Below are 27,458 nucleotides of genomic sequence, written 5' to 3'. Positions count from 1 at the left end.
GGGTTTCACCCCAGACCCGCAATAAAACAAAATAAAATAAAAGACTAAAAAATAGGGCTAAAGGTGTAGCTCAGAGGTAGAATGCCCCTGGGTTCCATCCCCACTACTGAAAAAAAAAAACCTATCATTATTATACTAGGTCTCCCAAATATCAAATTGAGTAATACAGTTACTCTACAATGATTATAAAACATGAATAGTGTTGAAAATGATTAAAATACTATTATTTCTTATGGATAAACAACTCCCTATGAAACTATACATGAATCTTTAAGAAAATTACTCTCAAATTTAGTTGAACTTCTGCTTCTGTTATTACATATAATCTTTCATGTCAGTTGAATTGGTATAGAAACAGCTACTGAAAAATTATCCTGGAAATGTTTGTCATAATAGAAAATTCAATTTCAAGACAAATGTCAGATTTCAGAGTTTATCATAGGGCATAAACCTATGGAGTATACTAGCAAGATGCTATCTTTGATTACTAGATGATTATAACAGATCGACGTTTACTTATAATTCTACTTATAATTCTATAATCACCAGAGAAGACCACTCAGACTTAGTTTAAGCCAAATAGAAAGTCTATTAGCTGGCCAATGACTACACTGCAGAGTGTTTGGTCCTGAGTGCAAGCCTGAGCTCTTTTTAAGGGTTCCTTTTGTACATCAAAACCACAAGCTGAGACATGAAGAGTTTAGGTTCCCACAGCATGAACAATTTCCAACAGTTTCTTTTGGTGGATGTATAAGTCAAGGGGAAAATACAGAAACCGGGAAAAGAATTGTACAGGAGCTCAACAACCCATGTCACTTTCTTCTATTGTCCACCTTTTGATGGTTTTAAGTTCCTAACAGCCTTTGTTTTTCTGTACGTGAAAATTAAGCAGGAGTTGCAGAAGCCAAACTGGCAGTTGTGCATGACTAGAAGGGTACCTGGTGATGAACATTAATTCTCAGGCTGAGGAATATTAGTGCCTTTCTAAACTATTCATTTTACTAAAAATGATTTCATCTAATTGTATATTTTTATAACAAATGATAAAGTAATATACTTGAGTTTATATCCATATCATGCCAAATATTTATTATGACCTTCTATGTCATTTCTAAATGTCTTAGAAACATATATTTTAAAGCAATAAGCTTAACATTAGTTTTATATTTTACAGAACAGGTACAGAGAAACTCTAATGTCGTATTAAAAATTTTATACTAGATTTTACTATCACTCTGCCATCACACTGTTCACAGAATGTGACCTTCCTGAGTGTAATGGTTGTTGTCGATGCCCCACCCAGATCCACTTGACTGGATCAGCAGATGAAGCTAGTTAGTAGGCAATACTGCAATCATTTTCCTCCTGCTTTCCTGCTTTCCTCAATCCCAGCTGATGAGAGAACACATTAAATAAATTATTTGCATAACATTACTACCTCATTATCTTGAAAAACCAATCACAATTTTATTTTATTTTATTTTATTTTATTTTTTTATTTTTTTTTTGCGGCACTGGGGGTAGAACCCAGGGACATTCTACCTCTGAGCTACACCCCCTGCTCTATTTTTTATTCTTTTTTTTTTTTTGAAACCAGGTCTCACTGAGCAGCTGAGGCTGTCCACAAACCATGATCCTCCTGTCTCAGCCTCCTCAATGCTGGGATTACAAGCGTACAGTTTTTTTTTTTCAATGTAATATCATATATATTTAGCCTAGATTTTTCTCCCAGTTACATTTTTATTTCAGATATGGATAGTTAACTTCAATTGGAACATCACATTCTAAAAAATCAAGTTCTCTTTCTCATCCCAATAATTAATAATCTATTCTTCTCCCTAGGTTATTATAGAGACATACTGGGTGAAATGGATGGAGGAAATCAGTCCACGGTGTCAGAGTTTGTGTTTCTGGGTCTTTGTCACTCATGGAATATACAGATCTTACTCTTCATGATATTTTCTATGCTTTACTTGATCATTGCATCTGGAAATATTTTCATCACGATCTTAATCATCACTGACCCTCATCTCCACTCCCCCATGTGCTTCTTGCTGGCCAACCTGTCCTTTGTCGATATGTGGCTTTCCTCAGTCACCACTCCTAAGATGATCACAGACTTTCTCAGGGAGAACAAGACCATTTCCTTCCGAGGCTGCATGTGCCAGATTCTCTTTGTGCATTTTGTTGGAGGGTGTGAGATGGTGCTTCTGGTAGTCATGGCCTATGACCGCTATGTAGCCATCTGCAAACCACTCCACTATTCCACTGTTATGAGTGTACAGAAGTGCATTGGGCTGGTGGTGACTTCCTGGACCATTGGCTTTATACATGCCCTGAGCCAGCTGGTTGTGATTGTACAGCTGCCCTTCTGTGGCCCCAGGGTAATAGATAGTTTTTTCTGTGATATACCACTGGTAATCAAGCTGGCCTGCATGGATTCTACTAACTTGGAAATATTAATGAATGGTGACAGTGGGGTTCTGGCTATGACTTGCTTTATTCTGCTGCTGGTATCCTACACATATATTCTTCTCACTGTCCACCGAAGCTCTAAAACTGGAGTATCTAAGGCCCTTTCCACCTGCACAGCCCACATCACAGTGGTGGTCCTCTTCTTTGGGCCCTGCATCTTCATCTATGTGTGGCCACTCAGCATCACCTGGGTAGACAAATTTCTGGCTGTGTTTTACTCTGTTTTTACCCCTCTCCTAAATCCAACCATTTATACACTGAGAAATAAAGAGATTAAGAATGCTTTATGGAGATTCCAACGCTATTACCTGGATTCCAAGTTTAATATTTAATGCCTAGAAGCTTCAATGCATATATTTACCTTTTAAAATAGGTTGAGATCCTGGGGTATTTAGTTTATATCTACATGTTATCATTGATTTCAGATAGATAAATAAGGATAAAATAAATCATGAAACTTCAACACTTCCAAAGAAACCAGTAGAATATTATGAAGCATGTTCCTATAACCCAGACACTATTTATCCTTTCATATGTAGGAATTATCCAGTTAACTCTTCTATGCCTTTAACTACATTAAAGAAAATCATGTGATGCATTCAACAAAGCCATATATCTATTCTGATGAATAGCATCATTTAATCTCATTTGAAAAACAGTGCTTAATGAAACATTAATGCTTTCCCTGTAAACTTCACTTACCTTTTTACAAAAGGCAAACTATTGTTTCCTCAACGTAGCATCCCACCCAAATATTATTAGGGAAAATTAAAGGAGGATGAAATAAAAGTGATAAAACACTTTAAAAAAAATAGTAGAAGCCATGTGTGGTGGCCCATGCTTATTATCCCAGCATTTGGGAGGCTGAGACAGGAGGATCACCCTTCATGGACAGCCTCGGTTTCTACTTAGTGAGAGCCTTTGCAACTCATTGAGACCCTGTTTCAAAATAAAGAATAAAAAATAGGGCTGAGGGTATAGCTTGGAGGTAGAATGCCCCTGGGTTCCATGCCCAGTACCACAAAATAAATAAATAATAAATAAATATGGTAGAGAAAATGCTCTAATTTCATTAACTCAATAAAAATTAAATAAATGAATACTAATGGTATTTCCCATACTTTTCCAACTCAAAGAAGTTTATGTTTTGAAGTATTAATGATTTTTGTAAATATCTTGAAACAATCTGCCTGAGGCAGGGATCAGGTCATACTTGCTGATTTCTTAAAACTGCAGTACATATTGTAGTACTTAATAGGTAAAAGCCATTCAACAAAATATTTTAATAAATCAAATAGAAATGATTTTTATTTAAATTTCTATAATATTTATTTCCCAAGTTGTATATAATAAGCTCTTGACATTTCAAGTATTTCCTAAAAGTTGCAAGTCATGGGTAATATTTCTTTTCTTCTTTCAAAATGATGAAAAGAAATTGAGTTAAAGTTGATATGTAAAAACTCAATTACATCATTTTCAGGGAAATGGATGGAACTGGAGGACATTATGTTAAGTGAGATTAGTCAGTCACAAAAAATAAGAAATCAGATGCTTTCCCTAATATGTAAGAGTTAGGGAGAAATGGGTCATAGGAGGAACTCTTGAAAAAGGAAATCCTATAGAGGAGCAAACAAGACAACCTAAAGGAGGAGAAAGGAGGGGGGAAGAGGAAAATCTCTAAAACACACAATGTATTTAAACATATCAAAGTCAATCACTAAGCCAAGCAAGGGAAGGAGGGATGGGGAGGGAATGGGGTGGGAATTGGGTAGGAGTTAAATCAGCGATGTGTACATGTTTGTACACACAAGTTTTTTACCCCAATATGATGTTTGAATATAATGCACCAATAAAAAATTTAAAAGGAAAAAAATAATAAAATTGATTTGTAAAAGTAAATAAAAATCTTGCAATGAAAATATGACACATGTAGACTTTAATTTAATATTGGAGCTAAATACAACAAATGACATATTTTAATATTACATATATCATCCTTCACTGCCTGACCTATGCCATTATGCTATATATATATATATATATATATATATATATATATATATATATATATATATTCCCTTAAATGTTTTTAATATAGCCCCAAATTGTTAATGAGAAAATAAGACCCAGAAATAGGAATTAAATTTTCTGAAGGTAACAATTTTATTTTTCTTCACTTAAAGGACTTAAAAATTGGCTAGACTTCCAGGAGTGTTCATTTACTATTTGACCCTGAACTAGGCAATAGAAAATTTATTTCTCATGAAGCATGTTAAACAGTCATTCATGCCAAGAATAAGATAACAAAATGTTTTATTATTCTAACAAATAAAAGATTAGTTTTATAAATAATATAATTTTCAATCTAGTTTATCAAATGATGCTTCTTATGAAATAAAAGAAACACTTACTAAGCATATGCCTGTTTCTCAGAAGTATTAAAGACCTGGAAATCAACTATTTGACTGTTTCTATTTTAGTTCTTAATTTACTTTCATGAATACTGCCGTAAACCAACTCAGTCCAAATGGGGTGCGAATTCATTCGCGGTCGAAAATCTAAGTAAAGATGGGGAAGGATAGGGTGAAATACTGCAGATTCTTATCTGCAGCGATTCTTTCCCTTCTAGGAACTAATCCTATTAGCGGCGCTTCTGAAAAGAACCTGATATGGATCAATGCTTCTTGCGCAGTCGAACACTTTATTATAGACACAAGATTTTTTATATATTCCCCTCTCCCAGTGATTCTCTAGTAAAAAAGTGCAAAACACCCAAGGTACAATAGAGATATGCACATGCAGATTACCAACCCTGAACAAGACAAAAGTAAGGCCTGTGAAATCACAGGTCTTTGTGATTGAAATCAGTCCCATTATCCCAGGTGGGTCTTGTGCTTTGATTCAGCCCCTTTGGCCTTGCAGCGGCAGAGGCTTTTAGTGGGCTAATTCCAGAAGAACAAAAGTCACACCCAAAATCACTTGAGGAGTCCAGTTTTTAAGAGTTTTCTTTAACCCTTTCAGAACTTTTATTCCTAGGGCTTAGTCCAATGTCCTTCTCTATCTAGCAACCTCCTTTGAGCTGAATGAGGGACGAAGTCCGAGATTCCAGCTTTATTTCGATGAATATCTACTGGAATTTTTCTGCAATACAATCTGCTGTCTGAAAGCTTAAGCAAACTCATAACACAGTTTAGCAGGTAAACACCAAGAAATAACATGAAGTTTTTAGATTTAGTTGTCAAATATACTTCTCTAGCAGCTGAGCATTTTTCCTTAAACGATATGCTTATTAACCAGGTGGTGTCGCTATATCTCCAGGCATCGCTATTACTAGGTGCAAAGGTCAAGTTTCCTTTCAGCCCTTGGCTAATGAAGGTCAAAGATAAGGGTGGAGTTCTGCATTTGTAATTACTGACTGGAATGCTGCCACTGCATCTATTACCATTTGAACAAAGATGAAAGTTTATTTTCCATGGACTCAGTTTCTCTCACAGTCCTGATCTTACACCACTGGAGCAATTCATGTGGAGAGTTAAACGAATCATTACTAAAAGAATAATAGTTATGAAAGAATATCTAAGAGTGGAGAATACTTTTGGCCAGTGACCACACCTTCTCTCGGGGCTATTTCTCACTTTGAGATATTGCCTATGGACTACATGAATAATTAGCATGCAGATACCGAGAGGGTGTGGCTGTAGCTGGTATCTGCAAATACTAATTTGCCCACTTTATCTTCATCACTGTATAGTCTAAGTTATTTTTTCCTACCAAGAACTCAAAGTATCTTTATAACTCTGTGTGTCCTTAGAAGGTAAACTTGAGCATTAAGAACTATATTTCATGAAGATTCTGAAAAAGGATGTAAGAATGAAAGACACAGGTTACACTGTCCTGTAATATCACTTGGCATGATAAAATCCAAGTAGTAAATTCCCTCAATTCAAACATTTTATTCACTTTCTAAAATGCAATACAAACTTAGAATATATATGTGTGTGTGTGTGTGTGGGTGTGTGTGTGTGTGTGTGTGTGTATGTGTGTGTATGGAGATTCTCCTTAATTACTAGTTAGGTACTAATCTAGGAAGCCTGTAGATATGCACATTCCCTAGACAAAACTCAAATATCATAGCCAGTCTTAATTTTCAATTTAAGGAAAGTATTGTTTTGAACTCTGGTGAAGCATACCTTCCTTAGAAACAATGAACTCCAACACAGTAAAGCCCAAAGTTTTAAGGATGAGAAGCAAAAATTCTGTGAGTGGGTAAACAGGTATAGCAATGAGGAACTTCTCTCATTTCCTTATCTTATTTCCAAATCAGGGATCATTTGTTTGCATCTCAATTTTATGGAATAAAGAGTAAGATAGCTACAAGTCCAATAGAATAGTGATCATTGACCTCAAGAAACTTTGTTGAAGTTATTTATCTTCTACTATCTAGTTTAAATATGTCTAAAGTCCCCCAAATAGTACTTTTTTCTTCCTTATTATTTGTTCTGTCAGAATTATCACATCAATGTCATCCATGTGAACCTATGAACATTTATTTTATTTTTATACCTTTATTGGTGCATTGTAATTACACATCATAGTGAGATTGAAAGTGATACAGACTTCCACACACATATCACTTGGTGTGTTTCCCTCCAAATCTCACCCTGCTCCCCACTCTTCCTTCTTTATACATGTTTGTGAGATTGGTAGTGATACTTTTTTGTGTATGTGTGGTACAGGGGTTCCTGGAAACCCTTCTATCTCCGGGCTGCACTCTCAGACCTATTTTATATTTTTATTTGGAAACAGGATCTCTTAAGCCAGCGCGCTTCAAACATGTGCTATCCTCCTGTCTCTGCCTCCCAAGCACGGGGATTACAAGTGTGTGCCACCATGGCCGGCGGTAGTGATACTTTTATGTGTAGCCATAATCTAATTTGAACTGTCTCCTTCCTCAAGCCCCCATTTTTCTGTCCCCATTTTCCTCCTCAAATTCCCTTCTGATATCTACTATTTCCTCACTTTGAAGTCCCTTTTGTTTCTTATCTAGCTTCCATATATGAGAAAAAGACATATGACCCTGGGCTTTCTGGGACTGAATAATCTCAGTATAATATACTCCAGTTCTACCTGTTTCCCTGAAAATGACATAATTATGTCCTTCTTTAAAATAAGAAAAATTCCATTATATGTATACACTACATTTTCTTTATCCATTCATCAGCTGACAAACACGTAGGTTGTTTCCATAATTTGACTAGTGTGAATTGTGCTACTATAAACATGGATATGCATATATCATTATAGTATTTTGATTTTAATTCTTCTGTAAAGACTCCAAGGTCTTGATGGTGGTTTCATTCATGTACTTTTTTTTTTTTTTTTTTTTTTTTTTGTGGTACTGGAGTTCCTGGAAACCCTTCTACCTCTGGGTTACACTCCCGGTACCTATTTTTATACTTTTTTATTTGGAAACAGGGTCTCTTAAGCCAGCGCAGCTGACTTCAAACCTGAGCGACCCTCCTGTATCTGCCTCCCAAGCGCGGGGATTACAAGCATGCACCACCACACCCTGCCATTCATGTACTTATGAAGAACCTCTATGCTTATGTCCATGGTAGCTGTATAATTAAAATAATACTTAAATCGGTTTTGAAATACACATTGCAGCTCAAAACTAATGGATCATGAGTATGCTATATTACTTTCCAATATTGTTTAACTAATTAATATATATTCTGAATTATACTTTAAAAATGAAATTTATATGAATGATTAATGATTAATAAAAAATTTTAAAAAAAACTCTTCTGTATGAAAAGTCTTGGGAGATTTTCTAATATAGATTTATTCTAGCAGATGATTACCCATTATTAATTCAATATTTTCAGTAATAAAAAGCTTAGTCCCATACAGCAATCATAATTTCTTAAAAACTTGTATATGTACACCCTGCTTTTTCACTTGTCACAATTTATTTATTTATCTATTTTTAAACAGTTTAAAATAATTTAAGGTACTAATTACTATTATCAGTTACACATTTTTCTGTTGGGAACATTGTTACCTGCTTTTAAGTCACCTGAGTCCAGCTTGGGAAGGACACAAACTGCCCACCAAAGTGAGAATTGTTTGCACACTGACAAGTTTCCAAGGACCAAATGGGACCAATAACCAGAGACCCTGACTCATAAGCAAAGACTCTGACAATTTCCTTGTTTATCCTTTCCTTCACCGATTCATCTGTGATTACTTTGGTGTTATTCCCTGACTCACCCCATGATTACTTTGCTATTTTCTGTGATTCATAACTTATTATAATGTTTTGGTTATAACCCTCAATAAAAACAAGATGCTTGTGGAAGGATGGCAGGAGTAGAAACATCTCTCTCCTCCCTGGCCTCCCCAGCTCCATTGTCATCCACGTGAGAGACTGTTTCTCATCAATCAATCAACATCAATGCCATCTGTTACATTTTTCATTCACTTTGGATAAACAAAATTTTCAAGATCTCATGATGAAAGTATGTAGAACTGGATTTTGTGTTTGTTTAGATCTGTTTTCTGAGCAGCACTTTAGGCATTTAATAGATCTGGCATCAGGGAGATCCCAGGATTATGTGAGTTGTAATGTCTGTCATACTACCAAATTTAAGCAAATTGTGAGCTATAATTCTATTTCAATCTAATTCCTATTTCAAATATTCTAAAATAATACTTGTTTGCAGCAATGAGGATTGAACACAGGGGTATTCTACTTCTGAGCTATACCCCCAGCCCTATTTTTTATTCTTTATTTTGAAACAGAGTCTCACTAAGTAGTGAAGGCCTCACTGAGTAGATGAGGCTGGCCACAAATCCACAATCCTCCTGTCTCAGCCTCCCGAGTACTGGGATTACATGCATGCACCATCACTAAAAATATTGTTCTTTTACTTTACAACCTTATTGTGAATGACTTATGACAATTCTCAAATTGATTATTGGCCACAAAACTACATCATTTTGAGGATCCCTATTAATGTGCTACAGCAATCACATAATTGTGGGGTTTTTTTAAGGTTAATAGCTACTGCCTGCTTGCTGGTATTGCTTTTTAAGGTAAGTAATTTATAAACATTCTACTCCCTGGGAATAGTGATTCTCCTTGAAGGAATTGCTAAATTGTGGTTTGTTGCATGGATGCCGCCTTCTTTTTCCTTTAATTTAGTCTTACGGGGCACCAAACTTCAGATACTCCTTCTTTTTTCATGCCATGGGGATTCCAAAGCAGAATTCCCAAGATAAAATGAGGATTATTTGGTCATCAAGCTTCAGGTGGTTACTAGGAGCTGTTGTTAGAGCTTTAGAGTTTCACTTACCTAAAATACTTCCAATGATAACCACAAGACATCACAGGGAAAATATTATTTAAAAACTACACAGGCATATCTAAAGATACTAACTTCCTAATATCCTCTTTAAAATATCCTTCATGTCTCTGGTCTGGTCTGGTGAGTATGATAACAATGAGGTTGGAAGTCTACTTAAATGCCAGAATTAAAAGGGTTTTCTGTATTTTCCAATTCAACAAACATTTGTTGATTATCTCTCAAATGTTAATTTTTTTTTTCTTTTGCAGTACCAAGGATGGAACCCAGGGGCATTCTACCTCCAAACTCTACCCCCAGTTCTATTTTTTATTCTTTAAATAAAGAATAAAATATTTATTATCTTTAATGAAAATATTTTCAGGCTTTCACTGAGTTGCACAGGACCTCACTAAGTAGTAGCTGAGGCTGTCTGCAATCAAATGTTAACTTTTCACAAGGGAAAATTCAAATTTTTGTTTCAGGGTGCATGGGTCATTCTATAATATTGCATGATTCTCTGATTCATAGGGGTGTTTTGTGTGTCTCAATTATAGTATATTCCAGGAGAGACTAAAAATACTTGAATAGCTGACTACTAAGCCTTTCTTTGGACTGTGCCTTAAAAGTTTTGGCTAACTCATTTGGAAATACTTTTTTACTTCCACTTCTCACACTTTGGGGTCAGATAAATCTGTTGATTGCTCATGTTTATTCGAGGGATTTTATACAGCATTTCAACTTCTACTCTAGGTTTTTGTTATATTATCCATATTTTATTATATTATCCATTATATTATCCTGCAGAAAATCTAAGTGTGAATCTAGAGAAATCCAAGTCTCCTGCTTGCTGGATATGGGGAAGGAATGGAAAGAGGCAGTACCCTATCAGCCTTGTCAAATTTAGCAAACACTCATCTGCAAATAAAAATGTGTAATGGCATGAGTCTCAATTAACATCAAGATACTTTAAAGATATGTTAATTATGCTTCGGTGCCTCAGAATCTCCATTATTCAGTGAAAGAGAAATTACTTGAATCTCAAAGATCAGCAGATATAAAATTATCAGAAAAATATATATGTTTTCACAGAGGGATTTGTTGTTAAAAGTATTCCACCATGTCTGGTAGGTCACAGAATTTTGCTTGACATGATTATATATTAACTCCAAAACAAATTCAGCACATAAGTTTATTACAGTCATTATAGAGTGATTTTCTTTGAACAGATATTTAAGATACTAATATTTATTTCCTCCTTGTAACATCATTTCTTAAAGGGCATGAATGATATATTTTCATATTACTAGATAGATCATGGACTTTTTAGTGATAGGAAATGCATTGAGAGAAATCTCTCAATGAGGAATTCTAAAATATGCAAAAAATTGTCAGATACTAATTTCTAAGAATGATACCTGCAAAGATTTCCAAGTTTTAGGAGGAAAGAAAAGTAGGAGATTTTTTAACTCAATATAAAACACAATTTTTGGACAGATAAGCTCAGTTGAAGACATCATGTACACTAATATAAGTATTCTAATGTTATTTCTAGAAATTTGAGAATAAGTACAGAGTTAAAAATATCATGTTACTTATTTTAATAACTTCTAAACTTTATTTAAAAAGATAAATGAGTAGTAACAAAGGGGAAAGTCATCTAAGGACTAGGGAAAGATTAAAGTCTGTTTGTATCTTCATAAACATTTTGAACACAATAAGTAGAAAAGGAAAAGTGGGAAACAGTAACTATCTATTTTCTTCTTGGCCATTTTATTTTTCACTGGGGAAAGCAATTGTCACATGTAGAAATGCTCATTGATAAGAATAAATTATAAAAGACATCTGTGCCATGATAGTTGTATATCAACAGGAAGATATGAAAATTAAAACCCCAATTTAGGATAGAGAATTTAAAACATGAGTGAAAATGGCTCATGGTTGTGACTGAGAAATACCACCACCTGGTAACCACTTGTCCATGACAAACAACAGCCATAGCTTTTGCTGTCATTGTTTCCATCTCCTGCTTCATTTGATGAGAATGATTAAAAGCATCACGAGAAACAAGCAATGTAGCTTTGATCTGCAGCGAAAGGAGCAGAGAGATGTGAGAACTAGGAAGTGTCCTAAGCTGATTAGATTCCAAGATGACTAGAAAAACAGAAACTAGAGTAATTGTGGAGGAATATGAAACATAATGGATTAAAACAGAGAGCAAAACATTATGTATCAAGACACTATTATTATCAGATTAACCATTCATTCATCCATGTGTCTCTATACTCATAAAAATGTATTCAATTTATGACCTAGGATTTTTGAATTAAGATGTCTCTCCTTACAGATTTGGCAGAAGCAACAGACATGATAGTCAAATGTCCATCAGAAAGTGTCAACAGCCTTATGATGAATGCATGTTCAAAGTGACTTGAGGGCATAAAGGAACAAGATCTGAAGGAAGAGGAAGCTGTCCTTGACAAGGTGAGGCACAGAGCTGACCTATCCATGAGCCGCAGTGTGCAGAATCAACCATGCATGGATCAGTTCAGTCCTAACAAGTAAACAAGCAAGGAAACAGACACAAAAAAGCAGGATTATTCCAGTATTTGAAGAAACCTGAGGAGTATTTTGTAGTGGTAGAGAGAATCAAGATGTAAGACTGTAAAATCAGTCCTACATGAAGAGTATGAACATGTGCGAAGAAGTAATAGTCATGGAAGAAGTTGTGTAAGGATTGGATTGTAACTAATCAGGTAAGTCATGGAGACTGTCTATCTCTCAAATGCTTACTTCTATTCTTCTTGTCTTATGATTTTTTATTATTTTAATGTATTTTTACTGGTCCATTATAATTATACCTCATAATGTGGTTCAGAGTGGTAGAAATAGGCATGCACATAGCAGTTAGTGTGTTTCCTTCCAGTCCATGGTAATACCACCCTGATCATGCCTGATCTCATCTGTCTTTTATTTATTGCATTTTTGTCAATGTCCTCCTTTATCTTTCTTTAATCACCTCTATTCTTTTAAAATGTATTTATTTTAGCCGGGCGTGGTGGTGCACACTTGTAATATCCATGCTTGGGAGGCAGAGACAGGAGGATCACGCAGGTTTGAAACCAGGCTTGTTAGCTTAAGAGACCCTGTTTGCAAATAAAAATATAAAAAGTAGGTGTCTGGGAGTGTAGCCCAGAGGTAGAAGGGTTTCCAGGAACCCCAGTACCACACAAAAAAGTATTTATTTTAATTTTCAATTTTTAACCAATACAAAAAATCATAAAATCCTTCTAGCTTTTTGAAATTAACAATAGTCTGTTGTTATCTACATTTACCCTACTGTGCAACAGAACACTAGAATTTCTTCTTTCCCTCTTCAAATATCTCCCAATATTTTGATAAGCACCATTCTATTCCCAAGTTCAATGAACTAACCTTTTAGGTTCCATGTATGAGTGTGATCATTCAGTACTTAATTTTGTGTGCCTGGTTGATTTCACTCAATGATTTCTTTTTGTTGTGTGTTGTTTTGCTTTGTTTTGTTTTTGTTTTTGTTTTTTTATTGGTGCATTATATTCGTACATCATATTGGGGTTCACTCAATGATTTCTATGTTTTTGCAAATGATGATATTTCATTCTCCTATGTCATGGCTAAAGAATATTCTACATTTTTATATATCCTATTTTCTTTGTTCATTTATCAGTTGATAAGCACTTATCATGCCAAACCTTAATCGGCTAAGAGATATATACATCAACATGTATCTCAAGAAAAAAATGCTGTTACAAATATAAAGATTAGACTTCAAGTAGGCTCCTCTTGAAAATGTTTGCCTTATAATTTTTAGGAGAAAAGAGTTATTTACCTACTAGCATACTTCATTTTATTTTTTCAAGCTTTGTGTTTTATTTATTAATTTAACATGATGTGTACTTGAATTTCCACTTTTGTATTTTGAAAAATCCATATTTCACTAACAAGGTTAATTCATTATAAAATCCATCTAAATGCAGAAGTAAGACTTTCAGGAAACTGAAGTCATGTATTATCACATTTTACCAAATTAATAATTCTTAAAAGTTAAATGTTCTTCAAGATGTTTTTATGTATATGTAACATGAATTGATGTTACTGATTTCTGCAAGATATATTATGCAAGATTTATTCTATTCTGCAAGATTTATTATGTTTTAAGTTTTAGATCTGTTGTGTTTATCTATAACCATGTTTTCAATAACAATTATATTCATCATATATATATATAATTTGATTTTAAAATTTTTTATAATTTGATTTTAAAATTCTGCACCAATTTAGGTTTTGATTCCTTATAATTCTTTATTTCTAGTGAAATAACAGTACAATAGATATATGAACATATCTGTCAGCGCCGTGCAAGTAAGCTGTGGCATTTCCTTTGGTCATAATACTTCCTCCATCTATTTAACATTTTGTTTAGTGTTGGGACCTTGGAAATACTCATTATGCCTGAATATAAACATTTCAAATTCCAATAAATACTAATTCCCATTCCCATTTATATATAGAAACTTCTATTATAAGGACTTTTTGAACGCACTAAGATATTTCCTCCCCATCTTCCCCAATATGAGTAAAGTCTCATTCTTTTTCTTTTTTTTATGCCCCCCTCCCGCAGCTCTGGGGATGGAACCCAGGGACATTCAACCTCCGAGCTAAACCCCCTGCCCTATTTTTTTATTCTTTATTTTGAAACCAGGTCTCACTGAGTTGCAAAGGGCCTCACTAAGTAGCTGAGGCTGTTCACAAACCGCGATCCTAAGGTCTCAGCCTCCTGAATGCTGGGATTCCAAGTGTGTGCCACCACGCCAGGGTTAAAGTCTCATTCTTGTAAAAAAAAAAAAAAAAATCAATAGAGCTATTTGTTAAAAGTGCATTTTCCAGCCAGGCACAGTGGCTATGCCTGTAATCCCAGTACTTGAGAGACTAAGGTAGGAGGAATTCAGTAATTTAGCAAGACCATCAGCAACTTAGCGAGATCCTGTTTTAAAATAAAAATAATTTTTAAAAAAGCTGGGGTATAGCTCAGAGTAGAATTTCCCTGGATTCAATCCTCATACCAAAAAATGTTGCATTTTCCTAATGATTGCAACTTCTTAATTTTTTTTTTAATACAGAAGGTTGAACCCAGGGGCATTCTGTCTCCTGGCTCTACACTCGGCCCTATTTTATTTTTTATTTTGAAACAGGGGCTCAATTATACTGGATTACAGGCCTGAGCCTATGTTCCAGGCTTAGAATTAATTTTTAAATATATTTTAATACAATTTAATGTAAAAGCTGGTTTGTTTCAATTAAAGCACACTACTGTCATTTGTAATTATGTATTATTTGCCCAATTAGCACATGAAAGCTTGTAATAGAATTCTTAGTCAACTGACAACTTTGTATGTTTGATGTGTTTTTAAATGTGTCCTGGAGATGCATGAATTCATACCTTGAATTGGAAGGTAGGAGAATGCCTGTCCCTCAAAACTTCATTCTTGACATATCATTTATATACCTTAAACACTTCCAGGTTTCCAGAAACAAAACAGCATCTCTATGTCTCTGATATTATTTGTATTTCTTTTATTACAAGTAAATGTAAGTATATTCTGTATGTTTATTGACATTTTGACTTATTTTGTTCATACCCCTGTTTATTTATTTAAATTTATCATTATATTCAATAACTTTTCAGTGTTTATTTTTAATTTAGCATTCATGTAGAAGATATTTATCTTTAATCTGAAAGTATTATTTATGCATAATTTTTTTCTGTGGATCTATTCCTAGAAGGATCTTTCTCACATAAAATTGGCCTAAAAATCTATGTTTTTCTATTTTTAAAAAAACTTATTGAAATAACATTAAAATTTATTTTTTGCAGCATCATGTCTCTTTTCCCTCATGTTTAGTAAGTTATGTCAACAGCATTTACTGACAAATTTCTTTTTTATACCTACTTGATATGTTCTTTTTTTTTTTTTTTTGGTGGTGGTACTGGGATGGAACTCAGGGGGCTTTCTACCTCCAGGCTATATCCCCCGACGTATTTTATATTTTATTTGGAAATGGTCTCAATAAGTTGCTGAGAGCCTCACCAAGTAGCTGAGGCTGGCTTCGAACCTGCATAATCCTGTCTCAGCCTCCCAAGTACTGGGATTACAAGTGTGTGCCACCATGCCTGGCTGATAATTCCTTTTTATGAACTCTAAGTGGTCTCTTCCTTCTTCTAGTTCTTCTATTCATTTTTTTTTTTTTTTTTTTAGGGTTTGGGGATGGAACTCAGGGACATTTGACCTCCGAGCTACACCCCTGCCCTATTTTTTATTTTTTATTTTTTATTTTTTATTTTGAAACAGGATCTCACTAAGTTACAGAGGGCCTCAACTAAGTAGCTGAGGTTGTCTGCGAACCATGATCCTCCTGTCTCAGCCTCCCGAATGCTGGGATTACAAGTGTGCGCCACTATATCTGGCTTCTATATTCTTTATTTTGTATATTCATATATATTTGGTAGTACTGGGGTTCCTGGAAACCCTTCTACCTCCAGGCTACACTCCCAGGCCTATTTTATATTTTCTTAATTTGGAAACAAGGTCTCTTAAGCCAGCAAGGCTGGCTTTCGAACCTGCGTGATCCTCCTGTCTCCACCTCCTAAGCACAGGGATTACAAGCCTGGCTCGTCTTATATTTTTTAAAGCACAGATATTTTAATGTTCTGTCTTAATAGCCTCCTGTGACCTCTTAGATGCAAACCCTAAGAGGTCTTTTATTAATTCCAGATTATTCTGTTTCTTCATGAGTCAGAGCATTTCCCATGTCATGTTCTCTGAGGAGATGGCCTTTACTTCTCTCCCTCTCTCAGTTTGGCTTTGTCATCCTTTAGATTCAGCACATACATCTTCCAGACCACAGCAGATGGTGTCTGCTATGAGCTCTCATAATTTGCCTACCACTTGGGCTTTTTTGCTGAGTAACTTATTATCATAATTACCCACTTACTTGATTTACTTGATGCCTGATCCACAATGAGACCAAAGGCTATATAAACACAGGAACTGGTTATTTCAGGAAGTGGTACAGTGTGTGATATATGTACTGGTACACGAGGTTGTTCTTGATAACTGCTCAGTAATTGTTAAATGAATAATGAAATGTATGACATTTTCAAAGGTCTTTTGTGACTAGAGAAAAAAATTTCTTTTTCTTTCTTGCCATACTGGGGATTGAACCCAGGGTCATTCTACCTTGAAGCTACACACTCAGTCCTATTTTGTTTCTTTATTTTGAAACAGGGTCTCACTAAGTTGCAGAGGGCCTTACTAAGTGGCTGAGGCTGACTATGAACATGTAATTCTCCTGTCTTGGTCTTCCAAGTACTGGGATTTCAACCCTGTGCCACCATGCCCAGCTAAGAAAAGATTTCTCTTTCTTGATGCTGGAGATTGAAACTAGGGACATTCTACGTCCCATCTATACCCCAGAGATTTTAATATTTTGTTTTAAGAAGGACCTCCCTAAGTTGTAAGCATTTCAGAAGTTTCCACAAACCTGAGATTCTCCTGTCTCAAGTATCTCAAGTACTGGGATTAAAAGCCTGGGCCACCACAGCACACACACAAAAAAATTTGATATCACAATTGGAAGCCAATAACATCTGCCTCTATTAATAGTTCTGGGTTATCTTTTTATTTTTTTTATTCTTTCCAGATAACATAGGCAAAGACAATGAATAAAACAAATTATTCTCCAGTGTATGAATTTGTATTCCTCGGACTTTCTACCTACAGACCAGTGCAACATTTTCTTCTTGCCTTGTCTATAGTGCTTTATATAGCAATCATTCTGGGAAATACCCTTGCTGTGTTTACAGTGGCCTTGGACCCTCATTTACATTCCCCTATGTACTTCTTTTTAGGAAATCTCTCATTTATTGACTTGTGTTTTTCAACCTTAGCGGTTCCTAAGATGATTTCTGACCTGTACTCTGGACACAGTACCATTTCATTCCAGGGCTGTGTCATCCAGATTTTTGTCCTTCACGTCCTTGGTGGATCTGAGATGGTGCTGCTCATAGCCATGGCCTTGGACAGATATGTGGCCATTTGCAAGCCTCTTCACTACCTGACCATCATGAGCCCACGGACGTGTGCCTTGCTCCTGGCTGGGGCTTGGGTCATTGGTCTCATCCACTCAGTGGCCCAGTTAGCTTTTGTTGTTCATTTGCCCTTTTGTGGTCCTAATGAGATAAATAGCTTTTACTGTGATCTTCCCTGGTTCATCAAACTGGCCTGCTCAGACACCTACAGCATGGAGTTCATGGTAACTGCCAACAGTGGGTTCATTTCCACCGGCACCTTCTTCTTACTGATGGTCTCCTACGCCGTCATCCTGTTCACCATGTGGAAACGCTCTTCAGGAGCTTTGTCCAAGGCCCTCTCTACCCTTTCAGCGCACATCTCTGTGGTGGTTTTGTTCTTTGGCCCGTGCATCTTTGTGTATATGTGGCCATTTCCCACATTTCCAGTGGATAAATTTCTTGCCGTCTTGGATTTTATGGTTACACCCGTCCTGAATCCTGCCATTTACACACTGAGGAACAAAGACATGAGGCTGGCAATGAGGCGAATGGTCAAGCAGCTCCTGAGTCTGAGGAAAATCTCCTAAATAAATACCTCACAAGAACAAACATTACAGAATTTGGGGACACCTGACAGATGCTGAAAGTGTTTGATGTATAAACTATCCTATGACTATATATATAAATTCTTATTTGTGACAATTTTTATATTCTTTAAGACTTTCAAATACTAAGAATACACATTTTTGTGTGGTCTTTATTTCTAGTGTTCAATGGAAGACCTTGAAGAGTTTATAAAATCTAGACCAGAATACTCTAGTTACAAAATCATAATAAATGCTGATACCTTGCTCTACATTCTCATATAAAATAATTTTGTACCTCTGAGCTATACCCCCAGCCCTATTTTTTATTCTATATTTTTGAAACAGGATCTCACTAAGTTTCAGAGGACCTCACTAAGTAACTGAGGCTGGCTACAAACCTGAAATTCTTCTGTCCAAGCTTGCCACGTACTAGGATTACAAGTGTGTACAACCATGCCCAGCCATAAGAAAATTATTTAACTTTCATGATATTTATTCCTTTAAACAGCCACACAAAACATTTTTAATTAGTTTTTATGTTCTTTATTTATACTGGAAAATTATTTGCATTTCTTATTGTAAAATTCATACATATTTTCTAGATTTACATATTGTTCTAAACTAACTATAATGAAGTAATTTGATAGGTTGTAAGGATCCATTGAATTATAACATTTAGTATATATTTAACAGTTATTTAGCTCTAAGTTATTTTCCTAAAACCCTTTTATAAAAGATGATGAAAATTTTGTAACCTATAGTTTTAGAATCTGGAAAGTATCACCACAAAAATGAGACCACCTGTACTCAAATCTACTATTTTGAGGCAATGCGTTCAAACATAACTTCTACAAAGGAGGAAAATCAAGAGGGAGATCTCTGAGTTAATATGTTTTATGGTTAATATGTTTTATAGGTTTAGGCCTATGACTCCAACTCTCACTCTTGCTTATTTAAATTAGAATTAATTTAAGCCCTCTGCAGTTGGCCATCAGTGGTGAATTTTATACATAAGTTACTTATAATTTTTGAAATTTATACTTATAAATTTTGAAATTTTATACATAAGTTACTTATATTATCTATGAATCAAGCCATGAATATTCTTTAAACATAAAATGAATACTGATATGACCATCTCATGGCTGGTCTATTTGTATTTCATTATTTATTTAGCTTTCTTTTTTTAGTTTAATTTGAATATCTTAATGGTTTTAATATTTTGTTTCTTTATAAAAATATGCTAAGCTAAAATATATTTCTGAACATATAATACTTTGCTTTTATAAAAGTTTAATTTTTATCTAGTTTTATGGATGCAAAATTGATGAGATTGTATGATTTAAATATAATGACTTGATATACATATATTTTGTAAAACAATTACCGCAATAAAGTTAGTTTGCAAGTATATCATCTCAGTATGCCATATATTAGAATGCCTAAACTTATTTATCCTATATCTGAACATATATCCCTTTTGACCAACATTTTCTCTTTTCTCTACTTGTTTTACTCTTTGCTTCTCTAAGTTCACCTTTTAAGATTCCACTTATAAGATTGTGCAGTATTTTTTCTCTGTGTGACTTATTTAATTTAACATATCTCATAAAACTTTTGTGTTGTTGCAAATGACAAGATTGTCTTATTTTTATGAATGAATAAAATTACATTGTCTATTTAAAGTTTTTTATTTAATTATACATTAAGTTATACTTAATTTCCATACCTTGGCTATGATGTATAATCCAAATACTGGAAATTCATGTATCTCTAAGTGTTCTGTTCTTATTTGGGGGGGGGGGGGGATAAAAATCCATCCAGCAGATGGATTGCTGAATCACATGGTAGTTTGTCCTGTTTTTTAAAAGCCTTCATAGTGTTTTCTATAAGGACTGTATGAATTTACATTCCCATCAACAGTGTGCAATCATTTCCTTTTCTCTGTGATCTCTTTTGAGTTTTTGGTAATAGCCATCCTCTCAAGTGTGTGGCAATATTTCACTATAGCTTTTATTTAAGTTTCCCTGGTGGTTTTTGTCCTCTGGAAAAATGTCTGTTGTTTGAGTTATGTTCTAGTTGTTGATTTGTTGTGAGTTTTCTATATATCTTCAATATTTGTCCTTTGTCAGAGAAATTATTTACAAATATCTTTCCTATTCCACAAGTTGCCTTTTCTTTATTTATTTATGTTTTTGTGTGTGGCACTGAGGATGGAACCCAGGGGCGTTCTACCTACAGCTACACCCCCAGCTCTATTATTTTATTCTTTATTTTGAAACAGGGTCTCACTAAGTTGTAGCTGAGGCTGGCCATGAACCTGTTTCTCCATGTCTCAGCCTCCCAAGTACTGGGATTAAAAGCATGCAACACCATTCCTGGCTTTCCTTTTCTTTTGATGGTTTTTTTGGTAGAAGATTTTTAGTTTGATGTAATCCTATTTATTGATTTTAGCTTTTGTTGTCTGTTAAAATGGTCATACTACTGAAAGCAATCTACAGATGCAATGTAATCTCTACCAAAATTTCAATGGTATTTTTCAAGACAAAAAATAATCTAAAAATTTCCATAGAAGCACAAAAAACAATAGGCAAAAATAATCTTGAAAAATTTGAAAATAATCTTTTTTTTTCTTGAAAAAGAAGAACAAAGATGGAGGCATCATACTTCCTTTTTTCAAACTGTAAAACAATAGTAAATCAAAATAGTATATAGTTCTGGCATAATCTCAAAAACATAGACCAATGGAACAAGTTAAAAGATCAGAAATTACCCCATGCATATATAATCAACTAATATTTGACAAGGACACAAAGAGACACATGTGATAAGGATAATCTCCTTAATAAATAAATATCTACATGGAAAAAATAAAATTGGACACTGACCTTATAACACTTTAAAAATTTAACACAAAATGCATCATGGCTGGTATTATTACCTAACAAATATGCTTTCCAAATTCTTTGATGACCTATTTTCTAATAACTGGCCTGGTCTTTTCTTCTTCAATAAACGGAAACAATGTGTATATGTGTTTGCTCACATACATGTGTATACATGTGTGATTCTTGTAAATTCTAAAATTAACAATTTTTATAATTATAAAACTGAGTCAGTTTTATTTCAAAAGTATTAGAGAATTCTAAATCTTGGCTAACACTCATCTGGATTATACCATCAGTCATATTTATATTTTTCTGAATCATAATTATTTTGCTGCTTAATACTTGCTTTTTCATGACTTTAATGGATTGTTACTTATACTAAACTAGGAAGGAAAAACCTAAAGTTAATTTTTTTCTTGATAAATTGGCCCTATTTGTGAGGCCCCAAGGAACAGAGAGAAGACTAATGTTCTAAGATCAATAATTCTGAAGAACAAACAAACTTTTATTAGATCTTTTCTGTTAACAAGAAAGTGAATCATCAGAGTCATAATCAATACCTAGAAGGAGCTGGGCATAGAGATGCATACTTATAATTCCAGCACTTGGGAGGCTGAGATAGGAGAATCACGATTCAAGGACAGCCTCAGCTACTTAGTGAGCTCAGAAAGACCCTGTTTCAAAATAAAGAATAAAAAATAGGGCTGGAATTTAAACCTGAGGAATAATGCCCTGGGTTTCATTCCCAGTACTAGAAAAAAAAAAAAAAAACAACAACAACATAAAGGATATAGATAGATAGATAGATAGATAGATATAGATAGATATAGATATATATATTAGATATAGATATATATATATATATTAGATATAGATATATATTAGATATAGATATATAGATATGTCAGGGAGAAGGGATATATTTAAGAAGCAGGGAGATAAGAAGCAGGAAGATGGTGACCGTGGGAAGCAGCACACATCAGTCCTACTGAAACTAGATCTCTATTACCATAAAACAGCATTCTGACAAAAGAAAGAGTGCGCCTTATTTATTTATTTATTTATTTATTTATTATTTGTGTTACTGGGTGTAGAACCCAGAGGCTTTCTACATTCGGGCTATACTCTCAGACCTATTTTATATTATATTATATTTTATAGTTGGAAACAGGGTCTCATGAAGTAGCTGAGGCTGATTTTGAACCTGTGCGATCCTCCTGTCTCAGCATCCCAAGCGCGGGGATTATAAGTGTGCACCGCCATGCTGGCTGTGCACCATAACTTTGAAAAGAACACAATAAGTGAAAGGCAACAGGAAAAAAAAAGGTAAAAGGCCAATCAGAGAGCAAAAAAGGACTCCACCCACTTTTAACACCATGCACAGCAGTGGTGTCATCTTGCCTCATCTGCCCAACTGCCATAGACTCACAGGAAAACAACCAATGACTTGAAGTAAGCAGCTTTAGCTCATTGCAATTTAGCCCCAGTTCCTCCTCTGCAAACACACACTAAAACTTGTAGCAGTGGCAGCTGAGCTCACTGTGCACTCCAGAAATCCAGAATGGCACTCAACAACACCATAAGTGAACCTGCTGTTCCTGCAGGAGAATGCCCATCTTGACCAAGGAACTTGCGCAGCGGCGATAAACCCACTGGGTCTGAGACTGTGGTCAACTCAGCAAAGGTAAGGGTGGAGTCTGCTGTTGGACATAACAGAGACTTGGAGAGACTCAGGCTCTGCATCAGTGGAAGGGTTAACACTAGATTCAGCTAGTAGGATCTTCAGGATCACCACAGACCCCCTGCCATGGACTAGCTACAGCAGAATCTCAAGGAGAGGGGAAAATTTCCCTTTAAATAGCATAGGCTTAATAGGCCTGTTGGGATGAATTCTCGGCTCGGGGTCTACAGGGTCCTTGGCTAATGTGACAGAAAAGAATTTCAGCACGCGCCAGTCAGAGACATAGACAGAGGTTTATTGGGGAAAAGGGGAGGAAATACACATTCAAGAGAGAATGCAGGCCACCTCAAGACGAGGAAGGCATTTTGGGGAGTCCAGGGTTCTCTTCTTATAGGGGACTTTCATGAGGGGTGGGCTAGAGAAGGTATGCGAGGATGAGCTCAGTCCGGTAGTCCCAAGGCAGTTTATGGTGGGCAGGTGGTCTGGCAGCCTTAGGGTGGATGATCTCAGTCCAGTAGTCCTGAGGTGCTTCCTGATGGTCTGTGGTCTGGTCAGCCTTAGGGTGAATGATCTTGGATTGATTGGGGTCCTCATTAGTTGATTGACGGATAAGCTAGGATATCCTAAATTATAGGTTTTCTCAGAAATATTGTTAACTCTAGGATCTACAGGTTTCCCAAGAATTTATGGTAGAGTCAGGCCTGGGAAAGAGAACTGGTTTGTGGATTAGAGGCTGAAGCACTTCAGCTCCAGGTTCTTATATCAAAGTTATATTTTTACTTTTCCTTCCTGTCTGTCTCCTTTCTACTTACGTATTTCTTCTATCCTACATCACCCCCCCCCCGAGACTTCGATCCCTTAATCTTAAGGGGTGCAGAAGGTCGAAGGTCTGATTTCTATAGCTGCTTCGAGCTTATAAGGGTCATTGTCCCTGCCTAACCAAGGATCAAAAGTCTCTTCCTAACTGGTCTAAAGGAGACATAGGAAGGCCAGGGTCTGCTGGTTGTAGAACAATTGCTCTTTGATATCCTGGAAGAGAAGGCAAGCACATGCAAGATATTAGCCTACAACAACAGTAAATCAAACAACAGAGAAGTATTCCTATGCAAAGTATACTGGCTAAGGAAATGAGGACTTTTTCCACCAAGATGTTCCAGAAAACCAGGAGATTAGCAGGTCATTGAAACTTGGGTCAGAATCAGACATATTGTTGATTTGAGAACAGAGGTCTTGTAATGCAGAAGATATATTTTTAGAATTATGAGAAATATAAACAGAGCATTCTGTTTTAATCATTGCACAGGTTCCCCCCAGCCCATGTTGCAGTTAATATATCAAGGGCCATCCAATTTTGTAAGATGGCCTTTCTCATCATTTTTATTTCATCATTCATTAGTGAAATGCTCTCTGCTGTGTCATTAAGTGCCTTTTGTGTATACTTACTAAAAGACTCTATATGCCAGATTACATCTTCGAGTCCAGCTGAGGGAAATAGAATAGAAGCTAAGTGATCATACCAGTGGAAGACTGATCGTGTCCACCAATGTTGCAAATTTGGAAATTTAGCTGGACAGTCTATGGTCTTAGTCCAACATCCTTGTACCCAATGGTATCCTAATGTGCATCTCCCTATCCAGCCTGGAGGTAGCCATGCCCAAAGGTTGGCACCGCACAGCCACTAGGTGCCATTCAGTGCTGGCCATCTTGTTTCTGTCTTCCACCTCCAATTGGTGGCAAACCAATCTGTCTCTTTTAATAAATCATATAATTGAATCTGTCTATCGGAGTCCATCCCAGCTTATGGGTAGAATTGTGCCAGTATGGGGAATGACCTAGGAAGATTTGGAAAAGCTCTGATTATTAATATATTTCAAAAGAAAATAATTGTTATATTTCAAAATAGTTGTGTCAAAATGGAGGCAGACATGGATAAAGAAAGGACTTGGTTTCGGCCTTATTAGGTTTGCAAGTTCCACAGACACGTGAGATCATCCATGCAGGTACCATAAGTCTTTTATTAGTCCAGCCCACTTGTCCCGGGCAGCTCCCTCCCCCTTCCACGAGTGTAGAAATCTCTCTATCTCGCAAGCTTCTTCTTCTTCTGGATTGCTCCATCCCCCTTTTTATCAAAGGGGAGTGGCTTTCCATGGGAAAATCCTGGACCTTGCAGGGTAAGGAGGCGGGTCTCCCTGCCTCCTGGCTTCCAGCCCCGCCCCTGCCCCGTATGGGGGTGGTCCAGAACCTAACATCCCGGCCTTTTTGGTCATAGGGGCAACGACTCTATTCGAGCTACTTCCTGCTGTCAGAGGGGGCATAATCAGGGGCCCCAGGCCAAGAGTCAGGATCCAATCCCCCGGAAGGGTGGGGGGCAGGTGGGCGTGGCCACAGCGAGAGCTGGAGGTTACCTTGGTTAACAGGCAAGGTGCTATTGAAGAAAGAAAGAAAAATTGTGAGAGCAGATCCTGGGAGCCCTTTTAACTATGAGGTAGATTGTCACTAGATCTATTATTTTAAATAGCAGCATTTCCCTGAGGAGAACATCTTCCGCCCCTTCAGCAGTTTCTATTCGAACAGAGTTACAAACAGCAGCAACTCCCTGAGTGGGTATAGGTCTGTCTGGTCAAACGAATACCTGTTACTGCGTCAGGAGCATCAGTAACTGACTTCCAAGGTTTAATACTTATGGAAGTTTAGCATCCGAAGAGGGAGAGCACCATAACATGTAAACAAGTGGACCTGCTAAAATATAAACATCAAAGAGAGTTATGTCAAGAAAAATGAAGCTTAGTAGGTCCTAATACTGTGCAAGAAAATTTGTCCTGGGACTGTTGCAGTGGGGCCCTTTTTAGCCGAGTAAGATAGTGCCAGTTGGGGTCCCCCAGCAGTTTGGCTGCAGTGGGTGTGGTGAGGATCACTGTGTAGGGCCCAGTCCACCGTGGTTGAAGTTGTTTTGGCTGGAGTGACTTAAGAAGGACCTGATCCCCCGGCTTAAGGGCCTTAACTGCATGGTGTGGAGCTGTTTCATCAGTCCCCGGTTGGGGAAGGTATCGGTCAGCATGTTCCCTAAGAAGGTGCCTGAGGAGAGACAAATAAGGGAGATAGGAAGACAAAGGAGGGGGGTCCAAAGGAAGAGTGTGATTAAGCAAGAAAGGGCAACCATATAGCAACTCAAATGGGCTCATAAAGGTGGGGCTTTGGTGGGTAGCCCTCACCCGGGCCAGAGCTAGTGGCAGGAGCTCCGGCCATGAAACCCGTAGTTCCAGAGAGAGTTTTGTTAAATGATTTTTCTACCTTTCCTGATGACTGTGGTTGGTATGGAACATGGAGCTTCCACGCAATGCCCAGAGCTTGTGCCACCTGCTGAGTGATTTTAGAAACAAAGGCTGGACCGTTATCAGACTGCAAGGAGTTAGGGAGTCCAAAATGAGGAATGATATCTGAGCAAAGAACATTGGCCACCATGCTGGCTGTCTCATCCTTTGAAGGAAAAGCCTCCACCCAACCTGTTAGGGTATCGACCATGGTAAGAAGATATTTAAGTTTTTTATGGGGAGGCATATGTGTGAAGTCAATTTGCCAGTCCTGTCCTGGCAGGTGTCCCCTCATTTGGTGGGTGGGGAAGGAGGGGCGAAGGCCTCCCTGAGTAGATACAGCAGCGCAAGTGGAGCAGGAGGCACTGATTTTACCAATCAGCTGTAGTAGGAGAGGAGAATAGAACAAGGGGCTCAGAAAATGTTTCAGTGCCACGGGTCCCACGTGAAGAGAGTTATGTATTAGGCTGATGATCTTTTCAGCCTGGGCCTTAGGCAGAGCAATTTTATCCTGTACCATGAGCCAGCCATCTTCCGCGCTGGATGCCCCAAGTTTTGTCAGGTGTTCTCGTTCAGCCAGGCTGTAATTAGGCACCATTGTAGGGAGTGTTAGAAACAGTATAGGTGCTGTTAGAAACAGTATAGGTTAGAAACAGTATAGGTGCTGGTGGGCTTGATTGAGCCTGTTGTGTCAGCTGTCTTGCTGTATAATCAGTTTTATTATTTCCTTTAATAAAGAAAATAATAAAGTCCGATGGCCTAAATAATAAATAATAAAGTCCGATGGAAATAATAGAGTCCGATGGCCTCTACAGTGAATGATGGCCAGCTCGGATGGTAAAGAAAGGGAGTCTAGAAGCTTTTTAATTAGGGCAGCATTGATAATGGGTGATCCCTTGGTGGAGAGAAACCCTCTCTCTCTCCAGATTGAGGCATGGCAATGTGCTATTAAAAAGGAATATTTAGAATCGGTGTAAATGTTTACCCGCTTGTTTTTTGCCAGCTGTAAGGCTCGAGTTAGGGCAATCAGTTCAGCCTTTTGGGAGGTAGTACCATCCGG

At 36.5% G+C, this 27,458-nt stretch overlaps 1 protein-coding gene across 1 annotated transcript; it reads left to right on the top strand.

Annotated features, from left to right (window-relative positions):
• Positions 1 to 1,868: 1,868 nt before the first annotated feature.
• LOC308270896 (olfactory receptor 4K15-like) lies at positions 1,869 to 18,518 on the top strand (the record flags this gene model as incomplete). The annotated part of the gene is made up of 3 exons (XM_080707051.1): positions 1,869 to 2,794; positions 9,534 to 9,573; positions 17,571 to 18,518. 3 exons carry the CDS (start codon positions 1,869 to 1,871, stop codon positions 18,516 to 18,518), a joined length of 1,914 nt encoding a protein of 637 aa, XP_080563177.1.
• Positions 18,519 to 27,458: the final 8,940 nt, after the last annotated feature.

The sequence above is a fragment of the Muscardinus avellanarius genome (assembly GCF_963383645.1).
Source record: "Muscardinus avellanarius genome assembly, chromosome: 12".
Taxonomy (NCBI): Eukaryota; Metazoa; Chordata; class Mammalia; order Rodentia; family Gliridae; genus Muscardinus; species Muscardinus avellanarius.
Note: the sequence above shows the minus strand (reverse complement) of the source record. Positions and strands in the feature narration are given on the sequence as shown.